This window comes from Garra rufa, chromosome 5, assembly GCF_049309525.1.
Source record: "Garra rufa chromosome 5, GarRuf1.0, whole genome shotgun sequence".
Taxonomy (NCBI): Eukaryota; Metazoa; Chordata; class Actinopteri; order Cypriniformes; family Cyprinidae; genus Garra; species Garra rufa.
The window spans coordinates 49,838,172-49,854,738 of record NC_133365.1 but is presented as its reverse complement, the minus strand read 5'-3'; the positions used below and the strand labels follow the sequence as shown (position 1 = coordinate 49,854,738).

The window sequence follows — 16,567 nt, the reverse complement described above, 5'->3', positions numbered from 1 at the left end:
TGTAATTAACAAATATATTCTTAGGAAGATTTCGGCATCTTTTCGGTCTCTTTTGAGGCATGAAATCAAAGTCGCACCCTAACCATCCTAATTATACATCACAAAAACATCTGTAGCTACTATTGTATTGACTAATCACCATCCTATCATGATTTTAACTAAAATAAATTCTCTATAGTGTTAAAGAGATTTTCATATCATATAAAGTTTTGATACTCTAGTCTAGCGTGTGATCAATTCATCTTTTTGTTTACGCTGCGCATCTACTGACGCAGGAATCTGTGAACCGAAACTGTTCAATGATTCCAACTTTCTATGAACACTAACAAAGCGTATCAGTTTAGCTCATCACCACATCGCTGACGGCATCTTGAACTCAGCTGGTAAGATACAGATTCTTCACTTTTACTCACGCACTCATTCAGATCTCCAGTACAGGAAGACAGTGACTAATATCGCTCATTCCGCTTTATAACACGCTACAGGTCAGAGGCAGAAATATCTTTGAGGACATCTTTGATGTGAAGAGGAAGACTGAGGAAGTTGAAAGCGTCAAAGTCATCTGATACCAGTCACCGACGGGCCCACGGTTCTCGATGCGCAGTCCTTTCACATGTGGTGCAAATGACCTTAGGAATCAGTTGACATTCGCCATTTGCAGCCAGGGGAAATTTTTATTTGAGGCTCAAAAAATCTGCACACGGGTGCCGCGCTGCACCAGACGAGTTGCGACACAACTGGAACCAATCTCCCCATTCTCGTTCCCCACATCCTCATTTACCAGCGCGCGGCCCTCTCGGACGCCTGTGAACGTTTAACTCTGCGTGAGAAGTAAATGCGTTCTTAAAGTTCTGTTGGAAGCCCTGAAGCATGACAAAATGAAGGTTTTGTACATGAAGAAAGCAATAGATCAGAAAAACCACAACACTCACATAGTCAGAGAGAAAAAAGGAGGGGCCATTCTATAGACAGCACCATGCATTCTTTGCTTCTTTTATTGAGTGACAGGAAGCATTAACCTACACATTGAGAGGAACACCCATCACACATACAGTGCCTTGCAAATGTATTCATTTTTTTCACATTTTGTATTGTTGCAGCATTATGTTAAACTGCTTTACATTAGTTTTTCCCCACATCAATTTACACTCCATACACCATAATAATGACAAAGCAAAAACCAGGTTTGCAAATTTTACAGATTCATTAAAAATAAAACACAGAAATAAGTACATCGCATAAGTATTCATACCCTTAACTCAGTACATAGTTGAAGCACCTTTACAGCCTCAAGTCTTTTTGTGTATGATGTGACAAGATTTGCACATCTACATTTGGCAATTATCTGCCATTCTTAGCCTCACCTTTTCACCTCTCAAGCTCTGTCAGCTTGGATGGGGGCTGGCAGACATTTTCTAGAGTCCTATTTGTTCCAATTGTCTTCCATTATGGATAATGGAGGCTACATGCTTCTGTGAACCTTCAATGCAGCAGATTTTTTTCTGAACTCTTCCCTAGATCATTGCCTTAACGCAAGTCTGTCACTGAGCTCTACAGGCAGTTATCTTGACCTCAGGACTTGGTTTTTGCTCTGAGATGCATTTTCAGCTGTTAGACCTTTTCTGAGTGGTGTGTGCCTTTCTAAATCATACTCATTCAAATGCATTTGCCACAGTTTAACTCCACTCGAAGTGTAGTAACATCTAGAAGCAATATGAATGCTCCTGAGCTAAATTTTGAGTGTCCCAGAAAAGGGTATGAATACTTATGCAACGGGATCTTTTCAGTTTTTTATTTTTAATAAATTTGCACAAATGTCAAAAACCTATTTTTTGCTTTGCCATTATGGAGTAGGGAGTGTAGATTCATGTGGGAAAAAAGTAATTTAAAGTTGTTTAACATAAGGCAGCAACATAACAAAATGTGAAAAAAATGAAGGGTTATGCATAATTTCGCAAGGCACTGTATAGCTGTTTTCTTTAATGTGCAAATTTATGGTTGACAAGACGTGCAAAACTGTTCCCATACATCTATAAGAAGCAGAAGCATTGTGTTGCTGGTGTGGTGGTTTGCGCACAAAACTTCCTAACTTGCTTAAAGGAAAGGTATGCTCATGTATATCACAAGTGCCATTTTTGATGTAAATCAACCCAGAAATGGTTTTATATATTAAATAACCATAGGGTACAGCCAATTTGAGGGTTATCCATTAAAATTAATACTTTAACTTTTTTTGAGCAAATGAGTTGAGCACACAAAATCAGGGCCCAAAATTAACTTTTTCACTTTGTAGCACTGGTGCTCCTAACTTCAAAAAGTTAGGACCACCGAAAAAATTTAGGAGCACCCAATGAATATTAAGGAGCACCACAACTGCCAATTGAGCAGAACAGCCAGCACTCATCCGACATTTCTTTTTAGTAATGCTCCGATCTTTTCATGGCCGATTCTGTTGCAGATGTTTTGCAAGCAAATGGGCTGATTCTGTTTATTTTTTATATATATTTATTTTACGCCTTAAGCACGGGACAAGAATGAATGAAAATATGAGTACATGAACAAGATGATTATTTTCTCTATTATAGGTCGAGCTTTTTAAATTAGAAGCAACCACTGCATTTTTAAACAATCTACAGTACAAATAACAAAAAATAAATGACAGTTCTTTCTTAATCGTATTAAGTGCAGACAATAAATGCAGCCATAATCAAAGTAGGCTACTCTCTAAATATTTAAAGTGCAAATAGAGAGCAAATTTTTCAAAGCATGATACACAGCTATAGACAACTACACAACCTATTATAGCCCACATTCTAATAACACCCCAGATATGTTATGTAGCCTAATTTGCGTACACTGGGGCGTCGCTCTCTAAACGTGGGGGTATTAAAATTGCTTTTGAATGCGAGTGCGCATTTTGCTTTCGGTTTCAGTTTTAACAATGGGGCGAAACTCTCAGCGGGGCTGAGAGAGCATTCTATAATACAAGACATTAATTTAACAAAATAAATTAAAGTGGAGGGGACACAAAAAAGGATTTTGAAAAGTGTCACCAGTGGAAATTACGTCCCTACGTGAGTTGCACTCTGCCACTGAGTTATCATCTGATGTGAATGCCGCGTTGGACAGGAGGCGACAGAACTGCATCTGACAGAATGTGCGCTGTAGCACAGTGGCGCCGCTCACAATTTTGGGCCCTAAGACAAAATATGAGGTTGGGCCCCCCCACCACACCAAAGCCCCCCCCGCCCTTAGCGGCAACCCCGAGCACGAAATATAGTAGACTACACTTCTTCAAAAGCAGAATGAGGGTACCTTTTATTTGTCCACAATCAAAAATCGTCATTTCACACACCCCGAATTGCAATGCAGTTTGTGCAAACCTGCAAAAGAGGTTGGTTGCGAAAAAAAGTGGAGCGCAGTGTCGGTGACAGGCGGTGATTGACGGCTAATATCTAAAATCTGCATTAAAGTTAAGAATGTAGCGATGTTTAAATGGTTATGTAATGTTGGAGATAACGGTGAGGCTGTATCAGCTCACAGCAGTCTGTGCAGTAGTTAGGCGAAAGTTTTGTAAAGAAATGCAAACAAGTCCATCCAGAACAATTTCTCGCACTCACACAAATGCTCCCAAATATAAATTGAGGTCGCGTAGAAAGACGTGTTCTTTAGAAAAATCATTCAGGTCCCACATATTCTTTGTTTTTTTTGTTGTTGTTTTTTTAGCATTTTTGTGCATTTGAACCCTTTCCAAAAAATGACTGTATAATTTTGAGATCCATCTTTTCACACTGAGGACAACTGAGAGACTCATATGCAACTATTACAGAAGGTTCAAACACTCACTGATGCTTCAAAAGGAAAAACCATGCACTAAGAGCCGGGGGTGAAAACTTTTGAACAGAATAGTGATGTGTAATTTTTTTTTTATTTTGCCTAAATATCTTTTTTTTTTTTCATTTAGTACTGCCCTTCAAAAAGCTACAGAAGATACGTACATGTTTCCCAGAAAACAAAATGATTTTTAAATTCCAAAAGTTTTTACCACCTGGCTCTTAATGCATTGTGTTTCCTTCTGGAGCATCAGTGAACGTTTGAACCTTTTGTAATAGTTGCATATGAGTCCCTCAGTTGTCCTGTGAAAAGATGGAGTTATTGTTGGAAAGGGTTCAAATACACAAAAAAATAAGCAAAACCAAAGAATTTGTGGGACCTATAGGATTTTTCTGAAAAAAGCTGGCAGTTTAACAACTAACTGAACAACTATCGCTAAAATTTCGGCATGATTTATATACCCTCTTGTCATTGCAAAACTGTATGGTGTTCTTTCAAAATATAAAAATTCACCTTTCGCGTTCCTAAGTCATACAGGTTTGAAAAGCTATGCAATAATGTTCTATTTCATCAACCATTAAGACTTTTTTGCTCAACCAGCACTAGAGTACCACCTGACCAGCCTAGAAAGTCCTAAGCTGATGTTTTCAGCAGAATGCATGACATACGTGGTGTTTACAGCGCGTGCTCTCGCACCACACACTTGTGCTGTTGTTCAGCGCACATGCCGTGTGACGTGGTCCTGAACCCTTTGCTGGCCCCCGGGTGTTCGTTCTATCAGTGATCATCCGGCCCACTAATGACTCAGCAACCACCAAACAGACTTAACATCACTTCCTCTCCGGCCGTCTCTCTCCCTTCCTCATCCCTCACGTGCATGCATGTTAAATTCCCGCTCTTGCGATACTTCCATCATTCTGCTTTCATGTCATCCTCACTGCGCTATTTCGCCCATCTTTAAACCTCTACGTGCTCACGAAGTCACTTCATTGTTCTCATACTTTAAACCCATTTCCTGTTTCACGCCATTAGCTTTTTCATTTCACTCACTTGTCTGTTCCTCGAAAGGTTTTATGTATTAAATAGTCATGTGGTAACACCAACATTTTTTATACTGATTTGGCTATTTTACATTTATATTTGGAACTTCATTGATGCATACATCATAAACTATTATTTAGAGCAAATGAGCATAGGCAGTTAGACAAAATGCAGTTTTGCATTAAAAAAATGCATGCACAGGGCAGTTGCATGCATTTTTTCACTCAAAAAGTTGAGTATTTTGTACACTTTATCATTAAAAAGACACTACAAACCACGTAAGATGTGAGTGCAATTGTCAAAGATGTGATTGTACAGTATGTTTACATGGAAAACAATAGAAAGCAGTGGAATGCAAACACATGTTCTCTATGAACGACCGTTTTTGCATTCCACTAAGTCTGGCTTTGGTATGCTACTAATGCATCTTCATGCTATACAAAACTTGAAGTAACAGCATTGCAAATAGCTAATATATGCATTTTTTGTTGCACTTGAATGTGAGTCACCACAGTGATTGGATGTTTTGGTTGGTTGCCATGCCATCACTAAGGTGTCTTGATTGATTTCAATCATTGTTACTATATGTAGTTGCTAGGGTGTTGATACATCATTGGTAGGTTACACTTAATAATGCAATAACTACCACTTTTCATATCACCTAAAAGTACTGCTAGTATGTTATATTAACCGTGAACTTTTCAGCAAAATAGTCAACATAGGGATTATTAAAGGTCTCTGAGTTTATGAAAAATCATTAATTAATAAAGATTTGTAACTTTACTACTACAAAATAGCACTTGTTGTGAAATTTTCAATTAAAAATAATTTCGAATCACTAATGAAAATTAGCACACAATACATTTTTTGCCTTTTTTAATTCTTCCTCTTTTTTAAATATATATATTTTTAAGTTTCTTTAATCCATATGCCAAAAAATATACATCTGTGACCCTGGACCACAAAACCACAGGTATGTTTGTAGCAATAGCCAAAAATACACTGTATGGGACAAATTGATCGATTTTTCTTTTATGCAAAAAATCATTAGGATATTAAGTAAGGATCATGTTCCATTAAGATATTTAGTAAATTTCCTTCTGTAAATATATCAAACATTAATTTTTGATTAGTAATATGTATTGCTAAGAACTTCATTTGGACCACTTTAAAGGCAATTTTCTCAATATTTAGATTTTTTTCCAATAGTTGAATCTCAGCCAAATATTGTCCTCTCCTATATTGTAACAAACTATACAACAAAGCTTATATATTCAGCATTCAGATGATGTATAAATAAATAAAAAATACCCTTATGCCTGGTTTTGTGGTCCAGGGTCACACTTTAAACATAAAACTGAGCTAATAGGTCTGTAATTTTAACACAATCAAACCAAAATGTCAACATTTGTCACATTATCACAGTTTATTCGCTATACATTTTGAAAACAGTAAAAAATATGACGAACTCAGAGTTAAACCATGTCAGAACAAATTCATCTTGATAATGTCAGATAACTATAAAGGTATGTAATGGATTACAATCAACCAAAAATTCAGACAACTGTTATTATGACAATATTTACACAACTATCAATACTTTGTTGACCAATTGCCAAGCAATGGTAAATTTTGTTCAGTCTGTGGTGTAAAAAGGTCACATTAGCAACTGAAGAAAAAACACTTAAGCAAAACATGGTCAGGTGAAAGTGTCCAAATAAATTTTGGTCCCAAATTTTCATCAACTATCAGAATCCACTGTATGAAGAATTTTTAATGTCACAGTTTACTTTATTTTGCTATCCTCACTTACATAAATATTATAGTGTCCTGCACCCACTAATAAAAAAAATCCAAAAATTATTTCTGGTGTCTAAATCACTTTGGTTTGGACTGTATCGCCAACGGAAGGAACTGCTGCAAATCCTCTGCTCTAAACACACACACATACATCAGCTCTGAATCATTATCCAAGCCGAACACTTCTTCAGCTTGGTGCACTGGTGTAATTTCCGTGCTTTGTATTCCAATTCGACTTTAAGTCCATTACATTTGCAACCCCTAATTCCCCGGCTGGGGTCTTTGGGAGCTCGACACACACAGAGAGTTTCCTGTACTGTAGGGTCGTGATAATAAAAGCAGTGCCCAGATGATACCAAGTCTCAGAAACTGATTTCATACACGTAGTTTTGCTGAATCAGACAAAACGCAAACCTCACGTCTGCTTCCTCCTTAAGACTCGGCGAGCGTGTAAGCAACACGGAACGAACGCTTCGCACAAGCATGAGAACTTCTTTATACCGAGACACAAAAATAAAAGTGCGGGAAGCAGACAGGCAGTGGGCTTATTCACAGAGACAGGAAACCCTGCCCTGCCTTAGTGACCACTTTCTTATACACACACATACCATTCACACGCAGATATGAACTTTGACTTCAAGGTTTTAGGCGTGACAGGTCTGGTAGTTGAAGCAAAGCTTAAATAAGATGTTGAGGTGGGGTCGATATCACAGGACGAAATCACTGAGGGACAAGACCTTGTCTTTCCATTCAAATGTCTTTGCTATTTTTGCACATTGCCTGTCTTGTATACTTGTATATTGTTCTTTTTATAATATGTATCGTCTTGTCACTGTAATTCTGTAACACTGTGGAGCTCTGTCACAAAAACAAATTCCTAGTGTGTGCAAACATACCTGGCAATAAAGCTCATTCTGATTCTGATTCTGATTCTGATTCTTTACATTAATCCAGCAATTTTGTGCGATAAAGAAAACACAATAAATCATTTACGCAATTAATAATGCTGTCTGATTTGTAGGCACCACCATAATAAAGTATATCTCTTCCTAATCTTACCAATAAAGCAATTTGTGTTTGAAGTTCCAACAACTTTTGGCGAATATGTGCGCAACAAAGTATCAAGCACTACGTTGTTGCGAATGAAAACAGCTGAATCATACTGAATGCAACAGAGAGAACTATTTTTGGTGCTCATGGCGTGAGATGCTAAAAAAACAGAGATGCAACTTAATGCGTAAATTAGGGCTGCAACGATAAGGAGATGCATCACGCTTCATGAAACGATTCCGAATGCATCGCAATTCTCTCTGGAATCAATTCTGACTTTAGTTTTTAACAGCAGATGGCGCACTAATCTAGTTTTTAATTCTAGTTTTTAACCGCACACTCAAATGCTCATGAAGAAGGGTGCTTGTGCATTCAACAGAGTCTCAGAATGCTTTTATGATGCAAGATTAATCAACCTTTTCAAACTTTATGAATGTTAATTTTAGGTTCAAGTGTCTGTAAGGAATTGTAATTGTAAGGTATAGCTGTTTCTAAAGCATGCAAGCTCAGAATCGATTCGAGAGAAAATCAAGATGCATTCAGAATCGATGCAGAATCATTTCTCGATATGTGATGCATTGACTTATTTCCCAGCCCCAGCATAGATGCACCTAGTTTTAAAGGTGCAGTATGTGATATTGAGAGTTAGTGGTTGAAATAGGTACCGCAAAACACTGGAGAGCGTTGTTTCTCCCACCCCTTCCTCTTTAGACTCAATGCTTACACGAGTTGCCAGATTGAGGACATTCAAGAGGAATAAGTGCAATTGACAATGGAAAGCGACGAGCCTTAAACTATAAGTTGACGAGTTAATTTATCCTCATTTTAATATTCCTCTGGTCATAGAGTTTTTCAGATGGATGCCGAGGCTTTTTTTAGGATGGATAGACTCTACAATCTCTAACTCAGTTTGTTTTTTGGCTTCCATGGCTGCACTATGCTGTATTTTCCACTAACTGGCAACCCAGGGTGTCAAAATCCTATTAGGTATTAGGTTCATTTGGTCCTGGTCCACTTAGAATTCACACTGGCATTTTTGACAGTGAAGCTAAAGATACTGAACCTAAAGGCATAGTGATATGTTAACAACCTGACTGGTTGGGTTGAAGGCCATATATTTTGTAACTCACCAAAGACCCCAAACAAAAGAAAAAGTTGCGTTCGACTTAAAGCAGCACTTTAAGTCAACTACACCTAATGCCGTCTGCTGGACTAAGCATGCTCATTTAATTCGATCCGCATGATTGGGAGTGGACCGATACCCATCTTTTTACAGCCTCGGTCTGCTTGTTTGGTGCGCACCAGGGTTCAGATGGCAGCGTTTACACTTACTTAAATGAACCGCACTAACAGAGCAATCACACCAGAGTTCGTTTTAATCGAACCAAACATAACAAGTGAGAACACACCCTAAAACAAAAACAGACATTCCGACACCGAATACACATTTAAAAGTTGAATCACTGACTGTAGCATTGATGTTCTGAGGCTACGTTTACACTAGTGCATTTTTGTTTTAAAACGCATAACTTTTGCTACAATTACACCTGTTGTTTACACTACTCCAGTGTTTTCGCCCCTTGAAAAGGGAGACTTTCAAAAACGCTGGAGACCCTGTTTTAGTTTGCTCTACTTCTCCTTGACGATGTCAAACAATAACATTACACTCATTACGAATGGTCATGTGACATGCGTTTCTGAAACACCTTTTTAAAACAAAAACGAAATAGTGTAAACGGGGCACGTGAAACAATTATGTGAACTTCGGATTTTGTCTTAATGTCTGCAAATATATTATGCTATTCTATGCTTAAGTACAGCTATAAAATTGCAAAGGTCTGCCCTGACAAACTTGGACTGAAAGCCAGCAATAAGCTTATGTTCAATTATAATACATTGAGTCCTAAGGACTGTTTTTTTAAAATGCTTCAATGATTTACTTTTCTCTGCCACAAAAATGTCCAACTGGGGTTTTTCACATCACAATATTGATATATGCAATTAATTGTGAATAATTTGATTAATTCATTATTATACACATTAAATTAGTTTAGTTTAAGCAATCGCTATGGGAGGAATGGTTCGCAAAAGCCAGAGCAGCAGGATACGAAATACAAGGGGCTCTTGGGATTGTTTCCCCTTTGCCTCCATTGCGTATGTGTGCGTTCACATCACATTTCCGGTGACCTAGCTGGCCAGGCTGTCCAGACATTGTTTATGCCCTCCATTTCACCAGCAAGCATTCTCATACACATAATGCTCAGAAACACAGAAAACATTAATATTTTTTCATTTACATTTTTTTCCAGAGTGGTTAAAAAAAAAAAAAAAAAAAAAAAATTTTACTGTACATTTTTTAGTCAAATATAAGTGACTTTTCCCCATGCAAAAGTTACAACGGTAAGGTGTTTCTAGGCAGTTGCTAGGTGGTTACTGCGGTGTTCTAAGTTGTTGCTTTCTGGCCCAAATCAAAACAGCCCAAAGTCTCTGTAGCTGCGTTTCCATTACCCTTTATAATGCGAATTATTACTATAATCTTCAGGCAATGCAAAAATGTGATTAATTAGGTTTATCAGAATCTTTGGCAAAAACCACCATCAGATAACACCAAAACCTCTCATTTTCTTCTTTTCAATCATTCTTACGATTTTGAAACAGAATTTATTTTAAGAAATATCTTAACTTCTAGTCGTTTTGACCCAAAGAGGATTTTCTTTTTTTCTTAAAATGCTAATTAATGTTATCGTATTGGACTAAAACTTGCTGAATTTCCTATAACTACTTCCCCTCCTCAAAATGTGTTCACTTTTGTACTTTTTTTGGATTTTTCCCACCTTGGTACAGTTGTGGTGTTCCAGGTTTAGAAAAGGATAATAAAATATGACAAGAACTCAAGAGTTAAACTGTGTCAGAACAAATTAATCTTGATAATGTCTATAATTACTTTAATAAAAAAAGGTAAAACATGGTCAGGTCAATCTGTCACATCCAATTTTTGATCCCAAACTTTTATCAATTTTACTGGTAGTCCACTATATGAAGACTTTTTGGCTATAATATGTCAGTTTAGTTTATTTTGCTATCCTCACTTACATAAATTAACTATAGTGTCCTGGACCCATTAATAAAAAAAATAAAAAAAATTATATTTGGTGTCTGAATAATTTTTGGTTTGACTGTAAATTATTTGTTATGTTGTATTTGTACAAAAAATTTTGGATGTAATCTTTTTTTATCAGCTGTTTTATTTCAGTGAACACAGGTTTTGTATTTCTTTATGGATCTGACTAATCGTAGGCCTGGCAGATCTGAATTTAAGCAGCTCAGTTTGCTGAAATGATCCACAAATAATGCCTTTCTCTGTCCAAAACTAAGCTCAATCAAGGATAATATAGCATAATGAGAGATATACAAGCAACTTTTAAAAGGCCGGTATTTTTTGACTAGAAGGACCAAATTAGATAAAAAAAAAATTCAGCACAAGCACAAAAGTTAAGATTTTCGGAAATCCAGCCCCAGGTCCCTAAATATGAGCTGCATATAAGTTTATCATCCTCCAATTAATTCAAGGCCCACAGCACCAACTACTATAAACTCTGAACAAACTCCTAATTCTAAATGTGAGCAATAGTAGTGATGCTTGCTTTAGCACAGAGCACTTATTATACACACTTAGTAGGAGGCATTCCAAAGTGTGCCTTCAAATGAGCAAAAACACATTACAACACCTCAATGGCACTCCACGATGTCTGTGCATCTGCTAGACAAACTTTCAGCGTCTCCAAACACACAATGACAGCATTCTTGACTCGACCGCAAACATGATACAAAGCTACCTTGTCATTTTCTCTCCCGTTGGCACAAGCCCATTCAATAGCCCTTCTTTCTGTCCCTGACACCAGCAAGTGCAAAAATTAAAACAAGAGGGCAGAAAACGTGCATAAACTGAGTTTTGCGCCCTTTTATGAGGCTGCACAGCCTGAGGAGGTTGATCAAAAGGAAGTGCATGTACACACATGCGTGCACACACACACACACACACACACACACACAAAAGAAACATGCTACTCTGTGCATTTTAAGGCTCCTGTGACCATATCACACAGTCACATCGCGACACACTGTTCCCCTGTGTAGGGGTGGGAACTGAGGGGCCTGCGAGTGTGGGAACAAGGGGGATTCTTACAGACTGAGACGAACGCATGATGCAACGGAATCCCCTGTTCTATATGTGAACATGCACATGCTGGCATCAGCACTTCTTTGTACTCGACTGTACATTCGAAAGATCAAGGAAGGTTACGTTCGTATACGCAACGAATACAGACGCGAAAGGCTGAAACTGTGATGCCTGTACAGTTTCTTTCCCTCAACTGTTAGCCTACATATAGTCCACAAGAGAAAATAATAGTTCCATTTATAAAAATGACCCTGTTCAAAAGTTTACATACACTTGATTTATAATACTGTGTTATTTCCTGAATGATCCACCGCTGTGTTTTTTTGTTTAGTGATAGTTGTTCATAAGTTCCTTGTTTGTCCTGAACAGTTAAACTGCCTGCTGTCCCACAAATTCTTTGGTTTTCAGCATTTCTGTGTATTTGAACCCTTTCCAACAATGACTGTATGATTTTGAGATCCATCTTTTCACACTGAGGGCAACTGAGGTGGGGGGTGAAAACTTTTGAAATGTGAAGAACAGGGTAAATTTTATGGATGCCCCGAATGTTCTGCAACTGGAATTATAAGCGAAATCCAGAATAAGCGAAAAGGCTGAATAAATTATACCGAACAATGACGTGACGCGATCAAATAGAGGCGCGCACTAATGCAGCAAACATGTCGGCAGTGTGGAAGCATTTAAAATGTTAAGAAAAAGACAAGCACCGACAGCGAGAGACTTAGTATCTTCGATAAGAAGAGGAAGGGGTGGTTGTTTCTGGTTACTGTATGATGACTGAAATCGCGAAGTGGCCTTAAGCCTACAGAACATTGTGTTGTCTAATACATGCACAAATTGTATTTATTCTGACAGAGGGAAATCTGCGTGATGAGATGAATATCATTTATAAATCTGCTGCTGTCAGCAAAAAGTAATACTGAAGTCTTCATGCGGGTTTCCGCCAAAATAAAAGTCAACATTCATAAATGTTAGTATTGTAATTTTACTGTTGTTCTGTAAAATAATGATCACAGTGATTACAACAGCTCTATTAATACATTTATTATAACATTCTCCTTTGCTCAGCAAGGCTACATTTATTTGTACATTAAAAAACACATGCCTGATTCAAGAAGGGGGTCTTAAAAAGGAGCAAAGAATATTATTTTACCAACTTATTAATTTGAAGTTAAACTGTGCTTTGTTGGTAGGCTATAATGTCTACTAGAATGTTAAAAAGGTTCAGTGTTAAGTAAATATTTTTAAATTGTTGTTTTGTAATTGATTTTTTTTCTTTGAAAAGCAAGACAAAACTGTAAAAAAGCAAATATTGGCTATTTAATTTATGCAATGGTGAAAAAAATTGGCAAAATACATGGGGGAAAACCACGCAAAACAGTGTTCAGTAATCAGCCTTCAGCCCAGAGTGTAATATTGTTTGGCTTTTGCCAAGAATTTTCATTTTGGTGCATCCCTACCGAGGACTACTAAGACACTTATGCAACTATTACAGAAAGTTAAAACTTGACTTATTTTGTCTTCTGGGAAACATGTAAGTATCTTCTGTAGCTTTTGAAGGGCAGTACTAAATGGAAAAAATATGAAATTTAGCCAAAATAAGAAAAAATGTACACATCTTCATTCCGTTCAAAAGTTTTCACCCCCCGGCTCTTAATGCATGGTTTTTCCTTCTGGAGCGTCAGTAAGCGTTTGAACCTTCTGTAATAGTTGCATATGAATTCCTCAGTTGTCCTCAATGTGAAAAGATGTGTCTCAAAATCACACAATCATTGTTGGAAAGGGGTCAAATGCAGGTATTTCTATATTTATTCTGTGTAATGCATCTACTGAGTTTATACCTCCTCTTTTGCATTTTGTATTTACATCCACTTGCATTGAGCTGGTCTCTGCTCTTGTACCTCAAACTTTGCACTCTATAAAAACATATATATGCATGTATATATTTACAGTATATATTGTATTTATTTATAAACATACTGCTATTTGCACTACTGGTCAGATACTAACTGCATTTCACTGACTCTGTAATTGCACTCTGCACAATGACAATAAAGTTGAATCCAATCTAAACGCATCAAATCTAATCTAAATATCACACAGGGTTCAAATTTAACACTCGCTGAAGTTCAACTAAGAGTATAGTTTTGAATAATAACCATCAGTGCATGGTTTAATTTTGGTTTATCAGCTGTTCGACACAAAAAAAGGTCTTTTAAGGAAGCTAAAAGGCTCCATTGTCAAAAGGACACTAATAAATGTTAGAAATACTTTTTTCAAATTTTTAGTTTTTTTAAATTTTTTTATTTACAAGCCAGATGTGGCAAAAAGCACATTTCTGACTCTGACCACGCCAATAAAATATACTAAATATTTAAAAAGTACAAAATAATCAGCTAATGAAATGCATATTTAAATTGTGCACAAATTTCGCACACTTTCACACTTTTTACACAACTTCCGGTAGTAACAGTACAATGTACAATGTATAACTAATTTACATATTTGCCGAAGTCTGTGTTGCTTGATTATTGTAGTATCTATTCTATTAATATCTCAGATGAACCCGCCTCTGAACAAAAATTGGTGGGTCACTTTATACGCACTTCCTGTCAAAGTAGGCGGCTGCAGAATAAACTCTAATATGGACCAGACTTACGCAGTTTAGTCAAAGGTAAATGGTTTTTCGTTTATTTATTCAATTAATAGAAGTGATAGTTTATAAAAACTATATTTGTTAACATATAATGCACTATATCTATATACATATATACATACACACACAAAGTTTACACTCAGTAGATGCTACCTAAGTACTTGACAATTTTCAATTTGTATTCCAGCTGTGAAGCTATAACATCTGCCTGAACATAACAAAATGATCCAGAGGCCCAGATGATGAAATCATATGTGACCCTGTCCAAACCAGTCATATTTGAAAATATAAAATAATGATAAAATGACAATATTTGGAGATACAACTATTTGAAATCTAGAATCGAAGGGTGCAAAAAAAAAAAAAAATTCTAAATATTGAAAAAAGTTGTCCAAATGAAGTTCTTAGGAATGCATATTACTAATCAAAAATTAAGTTTTGATACATCTACGGTAGGAAATTTACAAACTATCTTCATGGAACATGATTTTTACTTAACATCCTAATGATTTTCGGCATAAAAGAAGAATTGATCATTTTCACAAATACAATGTATTTTTGGTACATTGCATTATTTTTACAAATATACCCATGCTACTTAAGACTGCGTTTGTGGTCCAGGGTTATATCTGGTATGAACTCATGTGCATGCAAGTGAGCTTAAAAAAAATAAATAAATAAATAAAAATAAATATATATATATATAAACATCATTATCAACTGAAGTAAAAGCAGTCGCTTGTTCCAGACAATAAAAAGCACATCTGATATAAACGTATTTGCATGCTCATTTCATGTGCATGCAAATAAGCGTGTCATATTATTATTATTATTATTATTATTTTAAAGTATCATAAACTTGAGTAAAACCAGTTTCCAGTCGCCTAATCCGAACAATGAAAAGTACATCTGCATAAACTTTTTTTTGCAGGAATATAGAAATGAGCTCGCTTTACATTATTAAAATTGATAATAATAATGTACAGTTACATTTGTGTAACAAAAAAAATTACGTAAGGACCGGTGTTGTGCCTTTTATCGATCCCATTAAGAAACATCTAAGCGGGCGTGAACGCACTAACACGTGGAGTTTAATCATTTTTAAATTTAAAATAAGTATGCCACGCTTTTTTTAATTGCCCATTCGAAATGACGCAAATTCTAAGAATCCGTACGTAATTCACGTATTTTTTGGACAGAGCCAGAGGCGCGCTGAGAAACTGCGTGATCCCTTTAAATTTCTTCTGCCCCTTGCGTGCAAGAGTCAAGTTCATTACAACTTTGCAATAGACTTTGACAGGGAAGGCAGCAGCGCTTCACCTCAACTCTCAATATATAAGTTCATATCACAAAAATGTGAAGGCACAAGGCAAACGTTCATAATAATTACTGCGGTGTCATAACTGCAGAAACAGGAGACCCCCCCCCACCTCTCGACTCGACTCGACTCAAACTCTCACGTTCTGCGCTATCTGCACTGACCAAGAAACTTCTGCCCCAAAAGAGTCGGGATTATATGTCACTCACAGTTAATCTTTTGCTAAATCCTATTAAACGCGTTTACATGCTGCCAGAGAGAGCCGTGATAAATATTAAACATGACTTGCCTGCCAGCCGTGATGTCCGTTACTTTCTCTGTCATGTTGGATGCGCGCAACAACAGCCCTGCTAAACTTTCAGGAAGGAAAAAAAAACACAAACTTTCCATGGACACAGCGACAACAAGCGACGAATATCCTTAATGTAGCGACACACTGAGCTTCCGGCAAAAATAAAAGCCCCCTTTTGTGTCAGAAGGCATCCATGTAGTTTTTGTAACTTTCGTAATTATTATATCTCTATATATTATATAATTAATATTTAAAAATAGAAGAGAGAAACATTTAATAGGTTATTTTTTTATAATTATATATTAATATATTTACATTTTGTCGTTCATTTAAATGTGGCAATGCAATATATATATTATGTTATATAATTAATAAATAATAAATATATATCTTTCA

At 36.5% G+C, this 16,567-nt stretch overlaps 1 protein-coding gene across 1 annotated transcript in view; it reads right to left on the bottom strand.

Annotated features, from left to right (window-relative positions):
• Window positions 1-469: 469 nt before the first annotated feature.
• The window catches only part of ddr2l (discoidin domain receptor family, member 2, like), a 65,390-nt gene continuing 49,292 nt past the window's right edge, over window positions 470-16,567 (bottom strand). Inside the window, exons 15-18 of the mRNA XM_073840117.1 lie at window positions 16,169-16,234; window positions 15,992-16,053; window positions 703-804; window positions 470-606 (exon numbers count right to left, since the gene is read on the bottom strand). Of these exons, the coding sequence (XP_073696218.1) occupies window positions 470-606; window positions 703-804; window positions 15,992-16,053; window positions 16,169-16,234 (367 nt within the window). The remainder of the gene's footprint in view (window positions 607-702; window positions 805-15,991; window positions 16,054-16,168; window positions 16,235-16,567) is intronic.